Raw genomic sequence first — 26,350 nt, 5'->3', positions numbered from 1 at the left:
TGCCCGCGGCCTTGCCTACTCCAGGCTCTGACCAGGCGGAGCTCGGGACGCAGCCCCTGCCGCCCACCTGGGAGCCCAGTGCAGGAGGGGAACGTGGGGCTGGGTGGGGCTGGGGGCGTGTGCAGAAGGCGCTTGCAAACCGGAAGCTGAGGTGTGAGCGGGGTCGGGAGCAAGTGCGGGGCAACAGATTCCGGGAGGGAGGGTGGGGTGCTACCGGGGACTCCCTGAGAGCAGAGACTGGAGCAAACCCGTGAAGAAGCTGCCCTTCCTGGGGCACCTCCCGGGGGGCGAGCACGCTCCCTGAGGACTCCCCGCCCTGACCACCCCCTGCCGCCTCTGGTGGGGACAGTTTGAGGGGCCTGACAGCACCGTCCCAAACTGCAGAGGAGGGGTCCCATTCTCAGGTGGGCCCCGAGGAGCAGGGTCCATCAGTCCCGCCCCGAGACGCGTGTGGCTGCACCTGAGGCCTTCCCAGGGCAGCAGGTGCAGGTGGCTGACGGGCCCAGGGTGCCGCGTGCACGGGAAGGCGCTCCTGCCCGTGTCTGTCCCGAGGTAGTCACTCTGTGTGCCTGTGCGGCTGAAAAGCTCTTGAACCCAGGGCTTCTCACGCGTCGTGAGTGGGCATGAGGGTCTCCTGGTCGGGAAAGGCGAGTGGACTCGGAGGCACGGCTTTGCCGGGAGGAGGGCGGGTTGAGGGCATGTTGGGAGAGCCAGGCTTTTCCTCGTGACTCTGAGGCTGCTGCGTGTGGTCATCACTTTCCCCACCTGCGCTCGCACTGTGGCCACCTCGGCCACTGGATGGAGAAGGCTTAGACTTAAAATAGCTACCATTGGATTGGGCAGGCGTTTGATGTAGCAGTTAGGATGCCGGGCACAGTGCTCTGGGTTCAGTTCCTGGCTCTGGCTCCTGACTCCAGCTGCCCACGGATGTGGGCCCTGGCAGGCAGCGGTGATGGCTCAATGCCTCGGGCCTCCCCTACCCACATGGGGGACTTGGGTGGAGTTCCCAGCTCCCTGGCTCCGGCCCTGCCCCCAAGCCCCAGCCGTTGCAGAACTTTGGGGAGTGATCAGGTGGTGGGGAGCTCTCTGCCTCTCAAATACATATATTTACATTTTTAAAATGGTTATTTCAACAATAGAAGTAAACCCCTCAGCTCCCAAGCCACATCAGCCATGGTGCTCCGTGGCTCAGGACAGCATGGGCTCAGAGCACCTGCATGACCCAGAAGGTTCCAGCAGTGCCCTGGACCCTGGCTGCAGGTGGCTCCCTAAGGGTGCCGGGGGGCCATGTTGCTCCCGGGTTGCCCCTTGCGGGTGATGTACAGGAAGGTGCCCGAAGGTTACGGTGGTCCCCAGTGTGCTGGGTAGTGCTGGCTCCTCCAGCCTTCCAAGCGAACAGCCTGCCCGAGTGGCCAAGGCACAGGCCACTCGCTCTGGCTTCTGTGGGGCTCCTGCAGGGGTCAAGGAGGACTCCCGGCAGTCAAGGGCATGGCCATCACCACGCATCACAGATACCCGTGGGGGTTCTGCACACAGCCGTCATCCATGGTGCGGGGGGGGGGGGGCAGAGGGAGCCTCAGCGTGGCCTCCCCCACACAGGTCCCTGTGAGCCGGCTGGGGTTCAGGCCTGTGTTCCCATATGTCAGCACCCCCTAGAAGAGAGGTGACCTGGACATGACCTTGGGTCCTGCAACTCCTTCAGCCAAGGGCCAGCAAGCCTGGGGCCCCTCCCAAGGGTGCTGCTGGGGAGGACGGAGAGTGCTAGTCCCTGCTGCCACCACCAGGTGGTGCTGCCAGCCCGCAGAGGGCCCAGTCCCCGGCCACGCCCCGCCCACAGATAGGGGTGCTGAGCTCTCCCAGCCCCTGCTGAGGAAGGGGCCTGCTGCCTGGCGCCCGAGCAGGAGGCGCGTCTGCTGCTCACGCCGGCTGCAGGGTCCGGTCCTGCAGTGTCTCGAGCCGAAGGCACTGAGCTCAGCGCTGGGAGACAGTGATGTACAGAGTGGCCACTGTCCCCCAGGAGGACAGACCTAAAGCCCTGAGACCAGCACCTCCCCGGGGACCCGCAGGCCCCAGCTGCTGATCCGGGAGCGGGAGATGGGGGCATCCAAGCCCCGCGCTCTGGCTGCTGCTGCCCCGACTTCCGAGTGCACCTTCCGCCGACTTCACCACCTGTGTGCCGCAGGCTGTGGGCAGAGCCCAGAGCCCGGGTGTGTGGTGCTGACTGTGTGGTCCGCCCGCCTCCACTCAGCCAGCGTCTGTGGGGACCAGCCTTGCAGGGCTGCCTCTGCACCTGCCTAGAGGCAAGGACCCGAAGAATGGTGACTTAGAGAGTGTGTCTGTCTGTGCTTACCACACTAGCAGGAACAGAGCGTTCCTGTTTGTCTTTAAAAATAACAATAATGAATCTAATAGAAGTTCACAAAAGGAGCACAATTTTTTTTCAGCATAACCATTTTGCAAAGCAAAGCTCGTTTAGTAACATGATAGTCTTGTTTTATTTTGCAAACTTCTTCAATATCTGACTTGATGGACAGAAGTCACACTAACACAAGCACAGGCACCTGGCCTGGTGTGGCATCACCCGTGCGGGGGCTCACACTGCCTCCTGCACACGTGTGAGAGTGGGAGTCAAGAAAGAGACCAGTCAGTAAATGCTGCAGGAGGGAGGCAGGTGCCATGCAGGCTCACGGCGGGCACCCTGCTGGAGCAGCCCCTGGGAGAGTGGGCCCTGTGGCCTCCTGACTGGTCCCTGTGGCCTCACGCCCACCCCCAGCCCCTCTCTCTGAAGCGCCTGCTGAGCCTCCCTTATTCTGTACTGGGCCAACCAGTTTTCTGAAGAGAAATGCAAAATGTAGCATTGTCCTCGTCCTCGCTTGTCTGATTTGCTTTGTCCTGCATCGCAGCCCAAGTCTTTTGGATTCTCTGGATGTCATTCGATGGCCTGAGCACCCTTCCCGGCCTTGGCTTCCCAAACCTGGGTCCATGGTCCACGTTCAGAGTCAGCCGAGCTTAAGGCTGTGCCTCCTGCAGGTGAACTGAGCACATCAGCAGGATCTCCTGAGCTTGCTGGTAAGGAGGGGAGGGGTGCCTGAGGGCGGAGGGCTGCAGACAGTGGGGCGGGGACAGGACAGGTGAGGTGGAGCTAGGCCAGCCCCGGTCACCTAATCCAGAGCAGGCAGGAGGGGATCTGCACTGCCCTGGGAACCCCGTCTGAGCAAGGCTCTATGCTGGTCAGCCCCAGGGCCTGCAGGCCTTGCGTATGGGGGTGTCGTACAAGGCGTGGTGGCAGCCCTGCCCCTGCTGTCCTCTCTCGCCCTCAGAGTCCCCTCCCATGACCCAGAGAACACCTGCAGCCATGCTGGGCCCCTGGGCCGGGGCCAGGTGGCTGCCCGCCAGGGCCGTGGGACCCTGTGAGCCCTGCCTGCTCCCTGCCCTCCTCAGCCTTCCACCAGGCCCTCTGGCACAAGGTCAGCGCCCGGGCAGCACCCCTGGTGATAAAGAGGGGATGGAGGAGAAGAGATAAATGGGATGGGGCCCAGCCGGCTGCACTTCCTCCCTGATAGGGACCCCACCCCAAGGGGCTCCCGCCCTCTGCTGTGTTTACAGGAAGGACTCGAGGCCGTGGAGGGGCAGATGGGTACAGCGGGGCAAGATACTGATGGCTTCTGCCGCTCTTTTCTTGAATATGACTGTTTGTCCTTGGTCCCTTGCCGCTCGCTCACTTGGCCAACACTGGCCTCAGCTCCCCGTGCAAGCCCAGCCATGCAAGTTGCTCTCCCGCCTCCTGCTCCGCCCACACCTCCTCCTCTATCAGTCACCCAGAGTCCTGGGGGCTCCTCGGCTCTCACTGACTGCGACCCTGGGGGACCTGGTGTGCGTGTGAGGAGGTGACTGGACAGAAGGGCTGTGCCGGCTCTCACTGACTGCGACCCTGGGGGACCTGGTGTGCGTGTGAGGAGGTGACTGGACAGAAGGGCTGTGCTGGCTCAGCCTCACGCAGGGCAGGGTGCCCACTTAGCCGGAGGGCCTCAGCCCCCACGAGCCCCCCCCCCCCCGCCCTGGAGAGCGCAGCCTCAGTGTTGGGCAGCCAGGATGAGAACTGTGCCCTGTGTGTGCAGCTTCCTCCCCATACTGCACCCCCACCAGGCAAGGGGGAGGCAGGTGCCATGCAGGCTCACGGCGGGCACCCTGCTGGAGCAGCCCCTGTGAGAGTGGCCACACCCGCGTGGTGAGCCCCTGGCAGGAGGACCCGTGGTGGCCGAGGTGTGGCTGCAGCACTGTTCTGCCGGCTTATCTCCTCCCCAGGAACCTCCCGTGCCCGGCAACCCCTCTGAGATTACAGACCCGCAAATGTCTCCAACCGCTGGGATTCAGGGAGAAGGCTGGGCCTGTCCCACGGCGCCCAGTGCCCAGGGCAGGCTGCCTGCTCCCCTGGTAGGGGTGTCCCGAGGCCCGGCCACCAAAGACCGCAGGATGCAGGGTGGCCTCTGGAGTGGGAAGCCAGCAGTTAGTTTCTTTCTTTCTTCCTTTCTTCCTTTCTCTCTCTCTCTCTCTCTCTCTCTCTCTCTCTCTTTCTTTCTCTCATAATCCTTGTTGTCAGAGTGGTATGTTTAGGGGTGGTATATCCTTTTTTTTTTAGATTTATTTATTTTATTTGAAAGAGTTACACAGAGAGAGAAGGAGAGGCAGAGAGAGACGAGTCTTCCATCCACTGGTTCACGCCCCAATTGGCCTGCAATGGCTGGAGCTGAGCCGATACGCAGCCAGGAGCCAGGAGCTTCTTTTGGGTTTCCCATGTGGGTGCAGGGGTCCAAGGACCCGGGCCATCCTCCACCACCTTCCCAGGCCACAGCAGGAAGCTGGATCAGAAGTGGAGCAGCTGGGACTTGAACTGGTGCCCATATGGGAAGCTGGCACTGCAGGCAGCGGCTTTGCCTGCTACGCCACAGTGCCGGCCCCAGGAAGGCAGCAGTATCGTGGCTCCTCCCCCACCTCTGTCTCCACCGGGCTCCAGGTCCCGGCTGCTCTGGGCCCTCACCTCAGGTAACCTGACCACAGCGGCTGGAGAGCCCTGAGGATGACTGGGCAATGCCTAGCCCCACACAGGTACACGCACACGCTCACACGTGACATGCTCACAGACTAACACACGTGCTCACACACTCATACACACAAGCACATGCATGCTTGCATGTACATGGTCACGTGCAACACATGTGTGTTCACATACACATATGCTCTCACATGTGACCATACACACCCCCACAGTGCTGTCATGCATCCACATGTACTCGCATGCTCACACGTGCATGCGTGCATCCAGGTGGTGGGGGCTACAGGGAGGGACAGCCTGTGGGGCTGAGGGCTCTGGAGCTTCCTGCTCTGTGAGGTCACTGCGCCCCCTGAGGCTGACAGCCCCCCAGAGGCTGAGGTCTGGGCTGGGCAGTGGCTGGGTGCAACGTGGACCAGCCCGTCCCAGCCACTCCCCCAGAACCATTGAAGGAGTTGGTGTGGGGGCAGGTGGGACACTGGCTGGGGGGAGGCACTGGGGGACCCCTGGCAGCTGGAGCAGAGAGTCCAGCACCTCTTGACAACCACTGAATTGCAGGCCAGTGATGAAACCATGGCTTCTGTGCGATGCCCACACCCCAGCTGCGGGCTGCCTGGACGTGGGGTCCACACAGGGCTGGGTCCCCGTAGGGGTGGTGGAGGGGTGACAGGCAGCTGAGCCGTCTGCATGTCCCCTGGGCTCCCTGGTGACCTCACTGTGGCCACTCTCACCAGCGTCGGTTCTCTGGACTGTCCTTCCAGGCCAGGCCACAACCTGGACCTCAGAGAAGCAGAGGGGAGCACCAGCAATCCAGACAGGGACCCTGGGGGGAGCGCGTCCCTCAGCTGTGGAGGGCCTCAGCTCTGGGCCCTGCACGCGAGCAGTGGAGGCTCCTTGACTGGTCACAGCCGTTACCTGCCTGGCTGCTTCCTGTCTGGCCCCCCACTGCGCATGGCGTCCCGGGGCACGCGCACAGCTGTCTGCATGTTTCTGCCAGCTGCAGGGGGTCTGTGTGCAGGAGCCCGATTCTCACGATGAGGCTGCGCCTGCAGGCGCTCAAGCTGGTGTCCGTCCTGGCTGTAGGTGACACATCCAGGTCAGAGTGCGCGGAGCAAGGCGTCGGACAAAGCCAAGGGACAGGACGGAGCCTCCTAGGGCCGGGGCCCCTGGTTTCGGGAGTGCTCCGACCAGATGGCCAGCGGCGCCCGGAGGCTGCCCGTGTGGGCTGGCAGCTGCCAAGCACTGCCCCTGCGGCAAGAGCAGAGGAGCCTCTCTGCACCTGCGGCCCCGCCCTGCCCCCCGCCGTGGGCCTCAGACCACACCTGTCCACTGCGCCCCACACTCCCTAACTGAATGCCTCTGGGGTGGGCAAAGAGAGGAGGGAGGAGAAGGCCAGTTCTCAAGGGAGCCCCGACTCTTTCCTTGCCAGTCTGTGTGGCAGCACCCTCACCGGGGCCCCTCCAGCTGCAGAGCCTGTCCAGCAGGGGGCGGGGCGGGGTCAGTCTCAAGCCCATGGGGCCAGAACCTGGCTGACCAGAACCAAAGCTGCCCTCACCGGGCCTCAGAGACTTAGTGTGAAAGGAGCGCGTACAAGATTGTCTCGGTAACATGCTGAGACGATATTTTAGATAGATCAGGTTAAACCAACACACTGTGAAAATGAGTTTCCTCTATTTGGGCTGTCGTTAGTGTTGGAACTAGAAAATTTAAAGTGGCTTCTGTCGGACAGCGCAGGTGCCGCCCACCCGGCCGACGCAGCCAGCAAGTGCAGCACAGCCCGGCACAGCCCTGCCCAGGTCCATCCCCAGCTGCCTGGACTCCCCTAGGCCGCTGAGCTGCTCTTAACTCCGCCCAGCTGGCCCTGGATGCTGTCCAGCTGCCTGGCAGAGGGGTCCCGTACCAGCCCTGGTAGGCCCACCAGGCCCCTCCATCCTCCACCTGCAGGCCGTGGGGGAATCAGTCTGGGCCTGGGTTCCCTCCTGATCCTGCCTGGGAGAGGAACAGGAAGGGCCGGGGGTGGCAGGCACAGCCGCAGAGGGCACTTCTGAATCCCAGCTGGCCCTTGAGGGGCCACAGAGCAGGGCCTGGCCTGCCCCTCCCTGTCCTGGCCCAGCTGGCTCCACCTCTCCAGGTTTTGGCTGGGATCCCTAAGCCCTAGGCACAAGGGGAGGGGCCTCTCCTACTTTCCCAGCCGCTGCCACTGCCTCTTCCTGTTTTGCTGAAACTCTGGCTCTGCACCCAACAGGGAGGGGACACTGGGGGAAGCCCCGCCCTCCCCAGAGGTCACACTCCCCCGTTATTTATGGCCCAAGCCCTCTCCTCCCTCTAATGTCACAGCTGCGGCCATCGCTCAGGGATGCAGCCAGATGTGGCTCACGGCAGATGTGCATTCCCGGGGTCGGCCCAGGCCCCCCCCCCCCCCCCCCCCCCGTCAGGCTGCGAGACACTTCCGTGGGCTCGGGCAGGCAGCAAGGTGTGGTGACGAGGGACACCTGCCGGGCCAGGCGGGCATCTCAGGAGAGAACCGAGTGCCGTCTGCATCCAGACTGGGGTCGCTCTGGACGGGAGTGTGGGGCCCCGTTTCTCCTCCCTCCTCCCTCTTTTGGGAAATCGTGGGAGGGGGTTTCTGGATGTGGAGTTCCTTATGAGAAGAGCGTTATGGGACCTAGCAGCCCCCTCGGTGCTGGGCGGGGCGCTCCCTGAGGCCTGGGGCCCCTCCTCCAGGGTCACTGAGCAGAGCAGAGGCCACAGCTGCCCGCGCCGCTCTGCTTTCTGGGCTTGTGTCCTCGTCCTCGCGCCTTCATCCCAGAAGTCAGCTTGCCGAAAAATTCGCGTTTTCTTGCCCCTCTCCCACACGGAGGCTCCGTCTGTCGGGCACTTCCCGTGAGAGCCGGCACTGCTTCCCAGGGCAGGGCAGCTGTCCGCTCGGCTGTCTCCTCCACGCCAGGCCCTGACCTGTGTGGCAGGCGGCACCCTGCTGCCAGAGCTGCCGGCGGGCCGTGGTTGTGCCAGCGAGGACGAGCTGATGAAGCCAGGGTGCAGCCGGGCGCCTCGGGCCCCAGCAGCGACCCCCACTCAGCCACTGCCCTCGGCCCGGCTCGCCGCACCCCGGCCTCCCCAGGGGAGCTCAGGAGCTCCTGGAAGTGCCTGCGCACAGGGCAGGGTCCCGCCTGCAGGCAAGGCGGCCGGGGCAGGCCGTGTCTGTGCTGCTGGCGTGCCCAGGCCGGGCCTGAAGCCAGCGTGGACACAGCGTCCCTGCAGGGGCCAGCGGAGCGGGGCAGTGCGAGCCCCTAGAGAGGCGCTTTGCAACCCAGGGGAACCGGTACTCATTGAGGATGAGCAGGTGGCCTCCCACCCTCAGCTGGCCTGGAAGCTGCGTCACAGGATAGCCACAAGCAAGTAGTGAAAGGGGTCTGATGGTGGGACTGAGAGGCCTGCGGGTGACAGGGACCGGGGCAGGTGTGGGGGACCCTGTGGACGAGGGACTCTTGCCGCTCTGGGGGTCGGCAGGCCATGAGGGACCTCAGCGGGCGGGGCAGAACAGGAGGCGAGAGTGCCTGGGGTCTCCCTCACGGCCTAAGGGGCTCCGCGCTTACCTTGGGGTTGGAAGGGGTGGGGCTGAGGCCCTTCCCTCCCCCAGCCCCGCCTGCCCGCCCCCCCACTCTGCCACGCCCTGCCCACCTGGAATGCCCCCCCCCCCCGTCACATTTCAGGGCTCCTGCATGGCCCAGCTGTGCTGTTCCACCCTGCACGTTCTGCCCTGTGTGTCAGCTCTCAGGAGCAGCAGCCTCGTAGGGCTCGGACTGCATCTGAGGGCCACCCGCGCAGGGGCTCTCAGCGGTGGCTTTGCTTCCCCGATGCCTGGTGGCCCACCTGGGCAGGGGCTGGGATTGTGTGTGTGTGCACCCATGTGTGCATGTGGGGGGCGTGTGTGTGCACCTGGGGGGCATGTGTGTGCATGTGAATGTGGGGGGCATGTGTGTGTGTGCATGTGGTGGGGGGCATGTGTGTGCATGTGTGTGGGGGCGTGTGTGTGCATGTGAATGTGGGGGGGCATGTGTGTGTGCGTGTGCATGTGGTGGTGGAGGCGTGTGTGTGTGTGTGCACGTGGGGGGCATATGTGTTTGTGCATGTGCATGTGGGGGGCATGTGTGTGCATGTGAATGTGGGGGGCATGTGTGTGTGTGCATGTGGGGGGGCGTGTGTGTGCGTGTGCATGTGGGGGGGCGTGTGTGTGTGTGTGCATGTGGTGGGGGGCGTGTGTGTGTATGTGTGCACCTGGGGGCATGTGTGTTTGTGCATGTGCATGTGTGTGGGGCATGTGTGTGCATGTGCATGTGTGTGGGGCATGTGTGTGTGCGTATGTGTAGGGGCATGTGTTGCATGTGCATGTGGGGGGCATGTGTGTGCATGTGCATGTGGGGGGGCGTGTGTGTGCACATGGGGACACGTGTGTGCGTGTGCATGTGGGGGAGCATGTGCATGTGGGGGCATGTGTATTTTTGTGTGTTTACCTATGTGTGCATGTGGTGGGCACGTGTGTTTTTGTGTGTGCACCCATGTGTGCATGTGGGGGGCATGTGTGTGCATGGGGACATGTGTGCATGTGCGTGTGCACGTGTGTGTGTTCCTGCGCACAGGCCCGCTGTCTGCAGCTGCAGTACTCCTCAGGACGGTAATTCTGCGCCAGTGCTAGGAGGGAGGGAGCCGAGGTTGCTCCTTTATGGGGCAGGAAACACATCAACGGTGACCCAGAAGGCCAGGAGAGCACGGGCCTGGAACCTGAGGTGGGCACCCAGCTCGGGATGGGCCTGCAGGAGCAGAGGGGACGACTCCTGGCGTCTTTGTCCTTAGGCCGAGGAGACCCTGTCTTGGGCTTCCTACCCTCCATCCTGGCACGGTGGTTCTCTGCACGCCCCCACCACAGACGCTCAGGGCTGCAGGTGTCTAGGGCAGCCGACCACAAGGGAAACCACGCCAGCTCGGCTGCCTGGGGCGGGGGGGCAGGGAAGGTACTTGCTCCCCACCTGCCCCTGCCCCACGGCCACCCCCTCCCACCTGGGTCGGCTGCCCAGCCCAGAAGGCTGTGGCACATTTTGGCTCTGAGACGCTAGGTGTGGGTCTGCTTGCCTGCGCCCCGGGGCCCTCCAGCTGCTCCCAGAGCAAGGGCACAGCTCTGTGGACCATGCTGCTCTGTGCGGTGCAAGAAACTGAGTGGGGACCACACACCGAGGCTGGCAGGACCGCCAGGGACCCAGCTTCGCAGTGGCAGGGCCCCCCAGCGTCTGGGCCCGTGGGGACGACCCACGTGGGCTCCCATCAGACACCCGGGTGAAGTTGCCTACGGGCTGGGTGGCCAGGGACAAATCAGTGATGCAGGGGGTCAGTGAGAGGCGGTGAAAAGGCCTTGGAAAGCGTGGGGGGCACCGAGAAGCCTAACTGCCCTCCTTACTCTACTTCTGCCAGGTACCCTGGAAGCCTTTGGAAATCCCGGTACCGGCACACCCGAGTCCTGGGAATCGGCATTGACCCCACGGAGCTGTCACCCCGGCCTTGGACAGTGAGCAGCTTCTGTCTGACCCTGCGGGGAGTTCGTGAGACCAAGTACAGGCTGGGGCAGCCCTGGGGTGCAGAGTGCCACTGGTCAGGTGTGCAGCTGTGGCCAGTTCTCAATCGTCACTAGTGCTCACGGGCATGACAAGGGACGTTGTTAGGAGCAGATGAGCTCTGTGTGTCCAGGGGACAGCGCAGGGCAGTGGGACATACACACTGGGTACTGGGCAGCCAGCTGCAGGAGGAAGAGGCAAAGGAGGCAGTGGAAGTCAGGCGGGCCTGGAACTCCTAGGGGTGCCCTGGCGCCTTTTCCGGGCGGGCTCTCGAAGCTGGGGCAGGTCCCTTGGGCCCAGCTCTTGGCAGGGTGTCCAGCGGGGCTCCCCAGGTACCCAGGGTGCAGGCAGGAGAGGTGGCCCGCACTCCGTGTCTCTAGCAGGGAGCCTGTGGCCTGCAGACTCGTGGAGGACCTGCGGTGGACGGGGGTTCCTGGCTGCAGGCCCGTATGCACTTCTCTCTGTCTGTACAGGGGCAGCGAGTCCAACAGGCCCCCGGGGCCCCTCACTGCCCAGGTTCAGAGGAAAAAGGAGATGCACACGGAGGCTGGGCACGGTGTGGACACAGCACGGGAGTGCCGGGGTGGTGGGCAGCCGGCGAGAGGCTGCAGTAACCTAGCAGCTTTTGGGAAGGGGTGACCTGCTCTGAGGTCACTTCTTGGGGCAGTGGGGCCAACCAGGAGGTCCGTGACCCTCATAGCCCACATGGAGTGTGTGACCTGTGGTGTGAGGTTCTCCCATGAGTGTTCTGGCCCGGGAGCCAGAAAAGCATCCTGGTGTAGGCCCAGCCTCTGGGGGAGATCCGAGGGGGACTGGGAGCTGCTGAGCGAGCCCATGTGGGCGTGGGGGTGGGCGTGGGCTGTGGGCAGGGCCCTGCACCGGCCTGTGTGGGAGGAAGGCCTCAGAGCTGGGAGAGGAGGCTGTGGACCCTGTTAGCTGCAGAGGCACCAGGGAGGGAACTGAAGAGGGTACCCAAGAAGTACCCAGGGAGTGGCAGATGGTGAGGCCGGGGCCAGGTGTCCGAGCGCTCTCGGCCGGCCTTGCCCTCCTAGCCCACTGGGGAGGACGCTTGCCATCGGATCCGCCTCAGTCTCTCCTAGAGACATTGGCTGGGAGGCAGAATAGGGTCCCTGGAGGCTGCTCCCTGCCTTCCAGGGGGTGGCGTCTCTGGCCATAGGAGGGCGGGGGTCCCCAGGACCCCCACTGATGACTGACAGCTGACCAGGCTGTCAGCCTGCCCCAGGAGGGGCAGTGGCAGTTCCCTAGCCCTTGACCCCTGGATCTGACTTCTCTGTAGCAGGGAGGAGCGTGGGGGAGGCGGGAAGGGCCGAGTTTATTAGCCAGGGAGGGCTGGAGGCGGCTGCATTCCGACCATCAGACTGGAACATTTCTGTGATCCGCTGTAATGCACTGGGGGACACTGGGCGCATTGCTGGAGTTTGACTCATAGGGACCGGGAGGGGAGGGCGGGCGAGGGGGAGGCAAGGAAATCCCTGGAGAAATTTCCTTAAAAAAAAAAAAAAAAAAAAAAAAAAAAGGAAACTTTCAGAGCGCGAACCACCCCCACCCCTTCTAATGGGAACAGGATGGGCCCTTGCTCTCCTTAGCAGGCTGGGGTGCCGTGGCGGTGGGGAAGCTGGGCAGTGATTCAGATCTGCCCAGGCCACTCTTCCGAGGCCGGGCGCGCGCGTGGGAGCCCGGTGGACCCCGCGCCCGGCCATGGGCTCCGCGCGCGCCGCCAGCCCTGCACGGAGAGACCCGCGGGGTAGGCAACCCGCAGGGGGCGCGCGGGCCGGGGTGCACGGGACGCGAGGCCCAGGGCGCAGGGGGCGCGCGTGACCGGCGCGCGGGCCCAGGGTGCAGGGCGCGTGGGGCGGCGCCGCGCGGGCGCGGGTTTCCGGGACCGCGCGGGCCGGAGCGTCCCGGGCCGCCCCTCCCCTCGCGCTCGCAGCCGCAGATAAAGCGCTTCCTTCCATTGTCACCGCGCCCGGCCGCCGGCTGCCAGGGCCCGCCCGCCGGCGCCCTCCCTGCTCGCGCCTCCCGTCGCCGCGGCCTCGGCGTCTGGCCCCGCCCGCCATGCGCCCCCCGCTCTGAGCGCCTGGCCCGACGCACGGCCCGCGGGTGAGTACCGGGCCCGGCGCTCCCGCGACTGCGCCCCCGGCCCGCACCCCGCCGGGCTCCGGCTGCTGCCGCCGGGCCGGTGCTGCGTCCCCGGGACGCAGGCCTCCCCGGCACCCACATCCGCCCGCCCTGGCGGCGGCGGCGGCGGCGGCGGCGGCGGCGGCCGAGGGAGGGGCTGCGAGCTCGCGCCGCGGGCCGCGGTTCCCGGAGGGCGGTGCCGTGGCGGGAGGTGGGCAGCGCGCGGGTTCAGGGCAGGACCCGCCGAGCTGGGGCCGGAGCCCAGTGCCGCATCCCGCGGAGCCGGGCGGGGCCTGCTCGCATCCTTGGGTGGGGAGAGCCGTGCCCCAGAGGGTCCCGGGCTGGGGGCGGGGAGGGCTCTGGGGCGTGGGCCCGCGCTCTTGCTCGCCCACTGGCCTGAAGAGACACCTGTGTCCAGGTGAGCTGAGGAAGGCGGTGCAGGAGCGCAGGAAGGTGCGGCCCAGGCTGTGGACTGAGGGGTGGGGACAGGAAGCGCCCCCCCACACACCGCAGGGTCTGTGGGTGCTGGGGAGAGTGAGGGCGGGTGCGGATCTGGCAGCTGGGTTCTCTCCGTCGGGTTGCTAGGCCTGGGGCTGGGACGGAGCCCGGTAGGGCCTGGAGGCCTCCAGCAGCCCTGTTGGCTTCCCCGCGGCCGCTGCTTGGCCTGAGCTGGCCAGCCATTGCTCCCCATTCCCCTCCCTGCGGTTGCCTACGCCAGGGGCCTCCCAGCCTCTGCATCTGCTGCAGGTTGGACTCTGCCTGCTGGCGTTTGGGTGAGAGCCGCGTATTGGCTTTGGCACCCTCTGGGAGCAACATCTGGACTCTTCCAGTGTGGCTTCCACTTGCCCTGACCCCTGGGGCCCTTCGAGTCCCTCCCCCACCCCCAGTTTCCAGCAGGAGCCCGAGGCCTGGACATCCCGCCCCGTCCAGTCCCCCTGTGCTGGGGAACTTTCCAGTTACTTCTGAGGGCAGCTGAGTATCCAGGGGGCCAGACTGCAGCCAGCTCCTGGGCCTCTGGTTCCTGTCCCTGTCCTGGGCCAGTGGCCTCCAGGTGTCCTGCTGCACCCCTGGGCAGGGAAGCTGCCTTCTGGCCCAGCGGCTCCCTCTGACCCTGGTGCTCAGGGGGAGGGGGGCTGACCATCGCTGGGGGAGTGGGGACCCTCGGTGGCATCTGAGTGAGGGTCCCCTGGGCAGGTGGGCAGCTCCTGTCTGGGGCGAGGCCCCTCTTGCCGTGGGCGTGCCTGCCTTCTGAAGAGCTGGTCATCTTGAGGCTGGCAGAGGCCTGAGCGATGACCTCATGCAGGGCCCAGGGTCACCCAGCAGGGCCCAGGCCTCCCACCTCCACTGGGCCTGGGGCAGGGCCCTCTGTGCTGTGTGCGTGCTGGACTCGTTTCACGACATGGGCACTTCCTCTGGGCAGGAAGCTTGGATTTCCTGTGTGTGGGGGGCAGTGGGGATTAGAGGTGGGGGGCTCAGCTCTGGGCCATCCCTGAGTGGTTTGCAAACAGTGGGCAGTTCCTGCCCAGGAGACAGGAAGGAGGCCGAGTGGAGGGCTCAGGCTGTGCTGGGGGTGGGGGTGGCGGGCAACCCAGCAGGAAGCCTGGTCCGCAGGTGACCCTGCCGGGTATTGTGTCTCCTTGTGCTATTTCCCCCGTTGCTGTGGTAACCTTCCCTGGGGGCCGGGCCTTGGGGCTGCAGGAAGGTGCCCCCAGACGGCCCTTTCCTCAGAGGTCCCCAGACCTGACCCCTCCCTGACCCTTGTGGCTCCCAGGGACCAGGGCCTGAGTAGGCCCTGACTTCAGGGGAGCAGGGGCAGGGAGGCGGTGCCAACTGTGGGACAGCTGGCCGCTGGCCTCAGTCTGCTGCCCAAGGGGAGGTGGACAAGGGCTGCTGGCGGCAGCGCTAGAGGACAGCACAGGCAGGAGATCCTGTGTAGTGTGGGCTTCCGTGTGCTGGGCCCTGGGCTGTGGCCACACGCTTGGGGGTTCTGAATGGGCATGCGTGTCACCTGCAGCGTGTGGGGAACGTGTACGTGCTCCGGGAGGTGTGCACCTGTGCAGGAGCGGCTTCTTAGTAGAGGTCCAGATGGTGGCTTTCAAAGCACGTGTCACCTGCGGTCCGACAGCGCATTTCCTGGGATCGTGCTGGAAACCACCTCCTACCGCCCCAGCCGCCCAGTCCAGACCCACTTTGTCTGCAGGGCTTTACATTTTTATTAATTCTTACTAAAGGGCAGAGAGAGAGAGCAAGCGAGTGCTCTTCCATCCACTTGTTTTTGCCCTCAATAATCAGGGCTGGGCTAGGCCAACACGAGGCGCTGGGAACTCCAGCTGGGTCTCCCACGAGGGTGACAGGGACCCTCGCGGTCCCTGAGCCATTGGCTGCTGCTTCCTGGGGTGTGTGTTAGCAGGGAGCTGGAAGCAGAAGCGGAGCGGGGACTCAAAGCCAGGCTGTGTGGCCGGGAGGCGGGCATCCCACGTGGCGTCTTCACTGTAGCACAGGGCCCGCCCTGGCTCTGCGTCTTGGAGGACCACGGATCTAGGCCTGCCCCTCTGTGTTCCTCCTGGAGCTCCCAGGGCTTGAAGAGGAAGGAGCAGGACGGCACTCACGTCTCCCAGGACCTGGCCGGGATGCGGTGCTCACCCACACGCCCTCCGAGTGTGCTCAGCGTGAGGGCAGAGCCCTGGGCTGACCTTGGCACAGGGGTCTCGGCCGCCGCCCTGACCTTGCTCTTTCTGCTTCTTCCTCCTCGGGAAATCCTGGAACTGCCAAGCCTCACCCTGAAGGTCAGTGCTGGCAGCCAGGGAGACCCAGTGCCTGAGGCAGCCATGCACAGACGGGCGGGTGGCAGAGAGGCCTGGCTGGCCCCGGCCGCGTCCACGCTGGTGCACAGACAGCAGGAGCCAGGTGGGATGAGTGGCTGCACGCTGTGACAAGGCCTGGGAGAAATGCACTTTGCGGAGAGGGTGGCCGGGACAGACCCTCACCGCCTTCGGAACCGTGCTCAGGAGCCACCTGCCCCCGGTGGGGGACCTGGGCTGGGAGGGGCGGAGTTGCCTGCCTCCTGCCTGGCCTGGAAGGCAGCGGTCTCCTGTCCATGGGCCAGAATCCAGCCTGCTGTATCTCTGGGGAGTGAGCTCCAGGCCCTGTGGCCATGTGGCGTGTCGGGAGGGAGGTGCCTTCCTCCGGAGTCCCCGGTATGGCCCAGCGCGACCCTCCTCGGCTTCACTGCCCTCCCACTCCATTCCCTTCCTGCCCTGTGCCGAGTCCCTCCGCTCTGGCACTGGCCTGGCAAGGACGGGGGGGATCAAGGCTTAGGGGCACCGTGGGTCCTAGCAGAGGGGACAGAGCCAGAGAGGGCTGAGCCTCCCCTGGGTGACACTGAGATCAGAGGGGCACCAGGGTCTGACTCAAGGCACCGGCTGCACTCAGCTGCAGGAAGTGCTTCCTCAGGCCCACCTGTGGCCCTGCCTCCACTGCGGGGCCCTGTAGGCCTGCAGGCTGGCTGATCCGCACCCCTGCCCCGGCTCCTGTGTCTCCTGCCTCCGCTGCGGGGCCCTGTAGGCCTGCAGGCTGGCTGATCCGCACCCCTGCCCCGGCTCCTGTGTCTCCTGCCTCCGCTGCGGGGCCTGTAGGCCTGCAGGCTGGCTGATCCGCACCCCTGCCCCGGCTCCTGCGTCTCCTGCCTCCACTGCGGGGCCTGTAGGCCTGCAGGCTGGCTGATCCGCACCCCTGCCCCGGCTCCTGCGTCTCCTGCCTCCGCTGCGGGGCCTGTAGGCCTGCAGGCTGGCTGATCCGCACCCCTGCCCCGGCTCCTGCGTCTCCTGCCTCCGCTGCGGGGCCTGTAGGCCTGCAGGCTGGCTGATCCGCACCCCTGCCCCGGCTCCTGCGTCTCCCGCTTTCCCGGCTCCCGCTGCCAGCCCTGCAGTGGGGCTCCCGCAGGGGCCCCCACCCTGTCTGCACACCACTTCCTTTCCCCTGTTGCCCACAGGGATTGGAAACCCCGGTGGTCAGAGCCCATGGGCCTGGAGGCCTGCGTCAGCCGTGGGGAGGATGAGGGGAACCCCGTTCCCCTTTCGTCAGCTCTGCTCTCAGCTCAGCCCGTTCCCGGGAGCCTGAGGTGGCAGGGACAGAGGGCAGGCTGGGAGCGGCGGGCGGGGGCCTGCGCGGCCCGGGCATCCGCTAAGTGCGGAACGACAGGCTGGTGGCACCCGGTTGGTGCAGTGGTGGGGGCTGAAGGGGGGAGCCCCAGGCGAGTGGGGGTGAGTGGAGGGTTAAAAATAGCAGCGGCCGGGTTTCGGTTGGCAAATGTGGAGGTGGGCGGGCGGTGTCTGCCTCCCCGGTCCCCTGAGTCACCCAGGGCAGCACCCCACACCCACCCCGCCCCATGGAGCAAGCAGTCCAGGGGCGTGTGACGGGGGAGGGGTGAGTGGAGGGGCACGTGCCCTGCCGGGCCAGTGAGCGGGGTTTGCTGGCCGTGAACCGTCACAGGGGCGCCCACTGTTCTGTAGCCCTCGCCCAGGCTGTGGGGAGGCCTCTGCTCAGACCCTGGGGCCGCTAAAGCTGTGCCCACTGCAGAATGTCAGGAGCCTCCCCCAGCCCTGAGGCCTTGGCAGGCCCCTGTCTGTCCTGCAGAGGCTGAGGGGCCGGGGGCAGGCACACTGCCCTCTGTGCCTCAGTGTCCCCAGCCGCCACGTGGGGAAGACTGGAGGAGATGACGTCGGCCAGGCCAGCTCCCAGCCTGGCGGGAGTGAGTGCACGCTGGGCCCGTCCCTGCGGTCGGTGTTGCCGATTGTAGTTCTGAGACAGGAGTAGGGAATGCTGAGGACACGGAGAGCAGACGCTGGGCCCGGCCCCAGTTCTCAGAAAGAAAACAGGCCGCATTCCCTGCTCCAGATTCCTGCACCCACGAGAGCCCGGCGCGGCGGGTGGGCGCCTGCTCCTCCACACCCTCGCTTCCCAGGGAGGCCGGGCAAGGGGACCCTCGCCAGCCGGGGAGGGGCGGGAGGTGGGCACTGCCAGCATGGCGTCTCCATACACAGTGGACAGGCATTTGCTGAGCCAGTCCTGCTGGGTGTCTAGCCCGTCCAAGGCCCTCAGCTGGACCCAGGGGACACAGGGTGCTGGGTGGGTGGACGTGGCTGGAGGGTCGCGTGGCCTGGTTCTCTGCCGCCTCTCGGGTTGTGACTGTCGTGTGTGGGCTGCTGCAGGTGGTCAGAGAGCAGCATGTCCGCCCTCACCACAGGGTCGCTTGCTCTCGCCATGGAGGCCCCTGCACACCTGCAGGTTCCTGTCTCACCCAGCGCCCGCCTAGCGCTGTCCTAGTGTCCAAGCTGGGGAGACCCCTGCCGGGTGCAGATGGGAGTCAGAACACCTGGAGACCCTGCGCTGCGGAGTTCTGCTGCCCTCTGTGACACCAGTTGGGCAGATCCTCTGGGTCTCTGTCCCGAGTGAGTGCCAGCATTCGCGTGGCCTCCGCCTCGCTCCCCGCCGCTGTCCTGCAGGTCTGGTGTCCTGCAGCCTTGCCCCTGCTCGGGCTGCACAGGGCTTCTCGCCTGTGTCATTCACGCACAGCCAGGGAGGGCCGTGTGTTCTGTCGCACTGTGCTGGAGGCAGCTCACAGGAAGCGGTGGTGTGCTGGAACGCACATCTGAAAAGAGGGAGAACGCAAGAAGAAAAAGGAAGTGAAGGTAGGGGCCGCCTGCTGGGGACCAGGTGGGCACTGCTTCGGGCCATCTCTGGACGGGGCCCAGCCTGCCTGTGGAGCTGCTGGCGGAAGCAGGAGCAGGGCCAGACTCGGAGGCTGAGTGTGAACTTCGGTTCTGGAGTCCTGGCCACTCCGTGGCTGTGACCTTGCCATGTCGCCTGCCCTGCCTGTCGCCGGCTGCTGTGAACTCTGCCGGTCCCCGGGCCGTGGCAGCCGGCAGTGCGGCGCAGCCTGGGTCAGTGCCGTTGCTGACTCCTCTCTTAACAGCATGGCCTCGTGAGCGTTGTCTCGGCCTGGCTGAGCAGCCTTGGGGGTGGCACATCCCTGGCTTACCCCACAGCTGCGAGGAGGAAGCTTGGACTGGTGGGAGTTGGGTGCGTGGGGAGCCAAGGCCCAGCAGACGAGGGCCCAACGAGGAACCGGCGGACTTGTGAGGCTCTCGAGGGGAGAGGAGCCTGCAGAGGCAGCCCTGGGTGGCAGGTGCTGTGCCCGGCTGCAGAGAGGGGTTGCTGGCTCGAGGGGGCAGGGCGTCCCAGGCAGAGCCTGGCATACCTCAGACTCGCCCCACGCTGCCACTGGGGCCACAAATCTTGCCTGCTTGGAATGTTTTCATGTGGCAGGAAAGAGGGTGGTAGTGAGACATCGTGGTGAACTTCCTGTGGTAGGGATTGGAGACGCTGGGGGACAGATGTGGACTTGGCTCTCCCAGAGCTGCCAGGGCCTGAGGAACCCCAGGGCCCCATCAGCCTGAGGGGGCAGGAAGCCGGTGCGTGGACGTGGGCTCTGTGGGTGCCACCGAGAACCAGCTGTGCCCTCTGCATCCTTGGGCAGGTAGTGCAGGCCCGGGAGCCGATGGCCTCAGGCCCCAGCCATGTCCCCTTCCATGAGGGCGGCCCCCCACGGCTCTGGGGAGCCGGGGAACGGCCTCCCCCCCCCCCCCCCGCCCAGCACGAGCTGCCGCTGCCATGGTTACATCTGCTTCCTGTTTGATTCATCTCAGCAGAAGGCAGGCGCAGCTCAGGCTCGGCCCCCACTCCGTGGAGCTGTTTACAGCAGCCGCGTGTGGGATTCCCAGAAAGAGACTCCAAACCGGACGTCCTGCGGCTGCAGAATACCCAGGTGTCAGGAGCTAAAAATAGCTGCCCAGCGGTGGCGGGGACAGGGGCGTGCCCACGGCCTCCTGCTCTGGGGCGCACAGCCGCCCTCTGCCTCAGTGCTCTGGGCGCTGTGGATGCCCTGGTTAGATGGCCGGCTGCTCACCTGACCACTGACCTCTGCCTGTGCCAGACGGGCGGTGCACGGCGGGTGGACTGGGGCGGGGGGCGCTTGTGCCCGGAGCCAGGCGGACGTGGTCTCTCCTGAAGCGGCCGCCCCGTGCCCGTGCACGGCGTGGGCACTGTGACCTGGGCCGTTGCGTTCAGTGGTGCTTGGGGCAGATCTCCCAGGTGCCCCTCGGCCACAGCAGGGCCTCCGTGGGGCTGGCTGAGTTCCCCGTGTTTGCCGGAGCCCTCGTGGGGCCCATGTTTGGTGGGCACAGGTGGGCTGTGGCTGTGCACAGAGCCCAGCTCAGCCCCTCTCCAGTGAGCCTGGACGAGCTAGGGTCGCTGGACCTCAGTGCGCTCACCTGCGTGGGGGCTTGAAAACAGGAGCTGGCTCAGAGGCTGATGACCAGCGTTAGGTGAGTTGGCAAGTGTGAGAAGCTTGGAGCAACGCACACGGGAAGTGTGAGCCCACACGTGTTCACATGGAAGAAGGGAGGAACCCAGAGGTGGGCGCGGCGGGGGAGAGAAGTGCGGGCGCAGCTGAGGGGAGTAGAGTGGGGAGCAGGCACAGAGGCGCGTGCTGCAGAGTGGGGGGCCCGCCGTGCTCCTCAGCTGCTCCCGGGACTCCTCACCGCTGCCCTGCTGGTCTCTGTCCTGCCAACCCCAGCCCTCCTCTGGGCAGCCCCGCCCGCGGGGCTCCGTGCAGGCTGCTGAGCGGTGAGAGAACCCCTGGGAGGTGCACGGGGAGCGGTTGAAAGGGCTGGAGCCGGGAGCCCAGGCGGGAGAGGGCCCTGTGCTTTGTGCTCTGTGGGCTCTTGGAGTTCTTGTCATGTCTGCACCTGTGTAGCTCTTAACTTTCCCTTCGAGATGCGGGCCGTATTCGAAACTCCTTGGGAGGGAGAGCCAGTTTCATTGGTTTCCCTGTCCCTTCAGCCCCTGCTCTGGCTGTCCACGGAGGTCCTGTCTGCCTGTGCTTGCTGTCAGCCTCTTGGTCTTGTCCCCACTGGCCTGGCCCGGCCTGCCTGGGCTGGTGCCAGCCTGCTGGGTGGCTGTGACCAGCTCCTGCCCGCACCTTCCCTCTGAAGCCCCCTCAGCAGAGTGTGTGACCAGACACCTGGAGGAAGAGCCCCTCACCAGCCCTCTGCCCTCTCCCAGCCTCGTCTGCCACCCCCCACGTTCTTGGTTTATTCTTGAGTTTCCTGCTGGCCCCGTGCAGGGGCTGGGACGGGTCTGGGGCTGGGACTTGCCATGAAGGACCCAGGCCCTCCGTCTGCTTCTGTTCAGGCTCTCGGAAGGGAGGGGGATGCCGGGCGCAGGGGGAGGGCTGCACGGGGAGCCTTGGGGAGCCTGTCCAGCCCAGAGCTCTGGCAGATCTGTGGCGTCTGTGACGGTGGCGCAAGTGCCAAGGGTGGGGCAGACCCCTGGGCAGAATTTCTGGGGGGTCTGGTTGTGGAGCAGGCCGGGCGGGGCCAGGTACCCGGGGCCAGGTAAACTGCTTCTTGCTATGCTGTAGCTGTTTGGAAAAATGGCAGAAATGGGACTGCTCCCCAGCCTGCAGAGTGCAAAGGCTCCTCGATCCGTTTCCTCCTCGGGCAGCTGCCTTCACCAGCTGGGGAGGGGAGTGGGTGCAGGGCCGGCGGGTGCTGTCACCTGCACGGGACACACCGACACCTGCCCCAGGCTCCGTAGAACGCGCTGGCCCTCGGCAGGGAGCCAGGGCGGGTGCAGGAGTGTAACCCTGCCAGGAGTGGCTGTGGAAGCCTGCAGCTTTCCGACGGGTACGGCACAGATCCTCCCCACCAGTCCTCCCTCTGGGGCCTGGCAAGGAGCTCCACACAGTTCAGAGCCATTACCCCTTCTGTGCAGTGCACAGTGTCCAGCACCAGTGGCCGCCAGGGGCGAGGCGTGGAGAACCTGGGCCTGTTCTCTGTGTCAGTGCTGCTGGCCAGCCTGGGCAGGGGACTGACGCCTGGCGTGGCCCCTTGGGACGTACCCAGGAGTCCAGTCCAGCAACCTGTGCTGGGTGAGCAGACCCTGCAGGACAAAGAGGAGTTTCTGGGGGAACCCATGTGGGTGCCTGTCCCAGGTGAGGGTGCCTGTCCCAGGTGGGTCCCTGTCCCAGGTGAGGGTGCCCGTCCCAGTGAGGGTGCCTGTCCCATGTGGGTGCCTGTCCCAGGTGAGGGTGCCCGTCCCAGTGAGGGTGCCTGTCCCAGGTGGGTCCCTGTCCCAGGTGGGTACCTGTCCCCAGTGAGGGTGCTTCTCCCCGGTGAGGGTGCCCATCCAGGTGGCTGCCTACCTCTGGCACAGTGTTCTTGGGGCTCACCGACCCCAAGACACCTTGGTACTACATCTTGGGGGTAGCCAGGAGAGACTGTGTCGATCTCATGTCCAGAAGGGTGTGAGGTAAAGGTGGGTGCTGTCGGTGGGCCTCAGGTGGGCAGAGTAGAAGAGGAGCAGTGGTGTCTGCAGGTGGTCAGCGTCTCCGTGTCTAGCACTGCCCACAGGGGTCTCCCTGGCTTCTGTGGCTCAGATCCACAGTGCAGCCACCGCTGTGTCCCTGCGGTGACTTCTGGGTCAGGGGTCTGGGAGGGGCTGCTGCACAGAGAAAGGTTGCGTCTCAGGGGTGCAGGGGGAGCTGGGTGGTCTCTCGCAGAGGAAGATTGCCTCTGGGGGTGCGGGGAGGGGCTTGTGGTCATGAAAAGCAAGTGTTGCATCTCACGGGGTGGGGGGGGGGGCTCGTGGTCTCTGGTGCAGGGGAGAGGATTGTGGGTGGCAGCCTAGGAGGGTCCTCGGCCTGTACTGTGCATTCTGGCTCCCAGCAGCTCTGCCCTGACCACCAGGCCCTGCCCAGCCCCTCTCCCTCCTGGCCTCTCCCTCAGGCCCTGCCTCTTTCCTGCAGGCTGTGGGGGCCTGGCTTGGCCCCCAAGGGTGACGGTATCTGACCACACTGGGGCCGCTGATGTGTGAGCCTGATTCTGCAGGTGGATCAGGACGGGGAGGGCCCAGGGGTCCCTCACAGCCAATGAGATTTGAAGAAAGGAAGGGGAGCCCTCTCCAAGTGGTGGGGCCCACAAGGGATGCAGGCTTTGCACCCCCACCCCGTCCCTGCCTCTCACTCTGTCTTCTCTCTGCAGATGGGAGCCAAGTGAGCCAGGGCCCGCTACTCCAGTGCCCCCCAGCACAGGTAAGAGGCAGTCTGAGGGAGCCCGAGGTGGGAGATGAAGAGGAGGGGTGTAGGGGTGCAGTGGCAAGAAGTTGGGGGAGGGGAGGAGCCAGGAGTCAGAGAAGCAGGGGTTGGGGAGCCAGAGGAAGGAGGGAGCCCAGGGGAGGAGAGGAGCTGGGGGAAGGGAGGAGTTGGGGAGGGATCGGGGAGCCAGGGATGGGGGGTGGGGGGGGCAGGGGAAGGAGGGAGCTGGGTATATGTGGGAGCCAGGAGAGTGGGAGTAGCTGTGGGTTGGAGAAGTGGGGGAGCTGTTAACAAGCCACAGAGCTGGGAGGCTGGGTGGGGCGGCCCAGTGCCCAGCAGAGAAAGGCAGACAGGGTCCTCTTGTCCTGGCGGGGCAGGAAGCAGGAAGGAAAAGGACGCCGGGGATGGTACGCAGACCCTGTCCGCCCCAGCCCTGGGCAGCAGGTGTGCGGTTTGTCCACAGCTGCAGTCTTCCAGGGGCAGCCCCTGTGGGAAGGAACGACTCCTCCTGGTGACGTGGTGCTCCCTCTTCTCCCTACTCCCTCCCTGCTGGCCCAGGACATGCCAGGGGGCTAGGTCTCCACTGGACAAGGCCCGCCTTGCCTTCACTGCAGTCCATGTCCCCCCGGGGGCCTGCTCAGTGCAAGATCCCAGCCTGGCGTGCGGCGACCCCACGCGGCAGAGAGCATGGAAGGCAGGTGTCCTCTGCCCCCGTCGGGGCTGGCCAGAGGCCTACAGGCAGGTGCGGGTCAGGTGACGAGTGAGAGGGGAAAGGCAGCGGTGGCCAGGGAGAGGAGCCTGAGCCTGGGGCCGCGCGTGTCGGGGGTCCCTGCTGCACCTGGCCTCTTGTGCAGCACTGGGCATCACCCCAGAAAGCCAGGACAGCACAGCCTGATGGGGGTCTTTCCTGGGCAGGAGCGTGCTGGTCTCTGAGACCCTGGCTCAGCCACAGGACCCCGCAGGGCCCCTCCCAGCTCAGGCCCTCTGCTGTGGCTCTCGCGGTTCCCCTCTTCCTCTCCCTAGAAGACACAAGAGCAGGGTGTGGCCTGGGCAGGTTGGGAGCCATGCCCACTCTACCCCTTGTTGGGTGACCTTGGTGTTGCATCTGGGTTAGCAGAATGAGACTGGGAAGGTGGGCTGGCCCGGAGCTGTGTGCCTGCACTCCTCGCTGCTGGCCCTGGCCAGCTGGTCTGGCTGTCCCAGCTAGGGGGCGCCTGGTGTTGGGACCCTGAGGAAAGCCTCTCTGAAGGCTGCCCACTAGTGCTGTCCTGCGTCCAGCCTGCCCCTGACCGCAGTGTCGCTGCTGGGCTGGCCTGGACCTGGCCTGCTGGTGCTTATGAGTAGTCTCTGTACCTTGGCAGGAGCTGAGCCCAGCCCTGAGCTGCTGTGGGAAGTGCCCACAGGCAAGCCCCTGGGCGAGGGGACCAGGAGACCTGTGCTGGGAACAGGGCTCTGCAGCCCTATGGGTGGCCGGGGCTGTCACCTTCCTCCCGAGACCCGGGATAGATGGGCAGGGGAGTGCGCTGCAGCAGAGTGGGGCCGCTGGCCTGCCTGGCTACCTGGCACATTCTGCAGTCCCAGGGCAGGGGGGTAGCTCGGGTCTCGATTCAGATACCGCCGGCTCTGGCTTGCGACTGCCCTTGGGGACAGCACCTGCCTTGTGGGTCCCCGGGGAGACCCAGCGGAGCAGGCCCTGGAGGGCCCCGCAGGCCCACCTGAGGGCCCCCCTTCCCTGTCCCCAGGCTGCCCCACGCCCTGCACGGACACGCCCGGTCCTCAGCGGCAGCCCATGGACCTGCGGGTGGGCCAGCGGCCCCCCGTGGAGCCCCCGCCGGAGCCTACACTGCTGGCCCTGCAGCCGCCCCCCCAGCGCCTGGGCCACCACCTCTTCCTCCCGGGCCTGCAGCAGCAGCGCGAGGCAGAGCCCATGAGGGTAAAGATGGAGCCCCCCCACCGCACCCCTCCCGTCCCCTCCCCTGTCCCTCCCGAGCTGCCAGCCCCGCCCACCGCTCTCCGTGGATGCGCAGGTGCCGGCGTCACAGGGGCTGCGGCAGGAGCAGGAGCTGCGGCAGCTTCTCAACAAAGACAAGAGCCGGCGCAGTAAGGACGGACACGGCCGTGAGGGCCTGCGGGAGCTCCCGGCTCTGCCTGGGCTGGGGCTGGGGGCTGGGGGCCTGGGGCTCGGCTCTGGCCTGGGCAGTGGCAGCGTGGCCGCCTGTCGCCCAGCCCAGCCCTCTCGTGGCCCTCGGGCCTGCAGGTGCCGTGGCCAGCAGTGTGGTGAAGCAGAAGTTGGCAGAAGTGATCCTGAAGAAGCAGCAGGCGGCGCTGGAGAGGACGGCCCACCCCAACGGCCCCAGCACCGCCTACAGGTGACCGCGTCCCGCCGGCCTCGGCTCCTGGCGCTCCCGGCCGTGCCGTCCCCTTCTCCTCCACGGTGGCCCCTTACCCCGCCCCCAGCTTGCTTCTGCACGTGGAGCCCCTTCTCTGCGTCTGCTGCAGGGGACAGACAGCATCCCCAGGGGCCCGCGCTGGCCTCTGCCCGTGCTGCGCGGCCCAGCCCTGCTGGGGCCCTGCTCCGGAGCTTGCTGTGCAGAGCCAGGGGCTGCGCCTCCGCCTCCGACACAGCTGTGCTGCTCTCCGCAGGACGCTGGAGCCCTTGGAGACTGACGGAGCCGCCCGCTGCCCGCTCGGGCGCTTTCTGCCCCCTGTTCCCGGCCTGCCCAGTGACACCCCCGAGCACTTCCCCCTGCGCAAGACAGGTGAGCTGGGCAGACCACAGGGCCTGTGGGGGCAGAGGCCGGGGAGCTGGGCCGGGGGCGCTGAGCAGCTGTGTGCCCCCACCCACCCCGCAGTCTCTGAGCCCAACCTGAAGCTGCGCTACAAGCCCAAGAAGTCCCTGGAGCGCAGGAAGAACCCCCTGCTCAGGAAGGAGAGCGCCCCCCCCAGCCTGCGGCGGAGGCCGGCCGAGACCCTGGGAGGTGAGGGCCGCCGGGCTGGGGCTGGCCTTGTCCTTGCTCCCTGCCACTCCCATGGGCGGGGGTGTGCGTCGGGCTGAGTGACATCTGCTGAGATGCTGTGGGCCAGTGGGGCACCCTCATCCCCTCTGTGGGGCAAGTCCTGGCTGCAGAGGCTGCCTGCCGGGGTCGGACGGCTCCCCGGCGTGCCCACACCGGCCTCTGACCGCGCCGCCCTTTCTCCCTGACCCCCAGACTCTTCCCCCAGCAGCAGCAGCACGCCTGCGTCCGGCTGTAGCTCCCCCAACGACAGCGAGCACGGCCCCAGCCCTGTCCTGGGCTCCGAGGTAAGGCCCGCGTGGCCCCTTCCCCGGAGGACAGTTCTGGGGCCGTGCTGTCCCCCTGGGGAGCAGTGCCAGGGCTCTTATCCTGCTCCCCGTGGCAG

General features: G+C 66.0%; 1 protein-coding gene across 15 annotated transcripts in view; it reads left to right on the top strand.

Annotated features, from left to right (window-relative positions):
* The first annotated feature begins 10,585 nt into the window (after positions 1-10,585).
* Positions 10,586-26,350, top strand: part of HDAC7 (histone deacetylase 7) — a 24,666-nt gene continuing 8,901 nt past the window's right edge. For 3 of the 15 annotated variants that reach the window (XM_089304081.1, XM_089304079.1, XM_070049743.2), the window contains exons 1-9: positions 12,638-12,777; positions 22,899-22,948; positions 23,510-23,693; positions 24,694-24,884; positions 24,979-25,051; positions 25,209-25,320; positions 25,595-25,710; positions 25,804-25,929; positions 26,161-26,252. In XM_089304081.1, the coding sequence (XP_089160207.1) occupies positions 23,639-23,693; positions 24,694-24,884; positions 24,979-25,051; positions 25,209-25,320; positions 25,595-25,710; positions 25,804-25,929; positions 26,161-26,252 (765 nt within the window). In that variant the 5' untranslated portion in view covers positions 12,638-12,777; positions 22,899-22,948; positions 23,510-23,638. Of the gene's footprint in view, positions 10,611-12,206; positions 12,778-13,079; positions 13,249-20,156; positions 20,181-22,898; positions 22,949-23,509; positions 23,694-24,693; positions 24,885-24,978; positions 25,052-25,208; positions 25,321-25,594; positions 25,711-25,803; positions 25,930-26,160; positions 26,253-26,350 lie in introns of those variants that run through there. The other 12 variants (XM_070049745.2, XM_089304080.1, XM_051850416.3 and 9 more) reach the window with 10 other exon arrangements.

The sequence above is a fragment of the Oryctolagus cuniculus genome, chromosome 9 (assembly GCF_051225735.1).
Source record: "Oryctolagus cuniculus isolate XC-2025 breed Fujian yellow rabbit chromosome 9, ASM5122573v1, whole genome shotgun sequence".
Classification (NCBI taxonomy): Eukaryota; Metazoa; Chordata; class Mammalia; order Lagomorpha; family Leporidae; genus Oryctolagus; species Oryctolagus cuniculus.
Note: the sequence above shows the minus strand (reverse complement) of the source record. Positions and strands in the feature narration are given on the sequence as shown.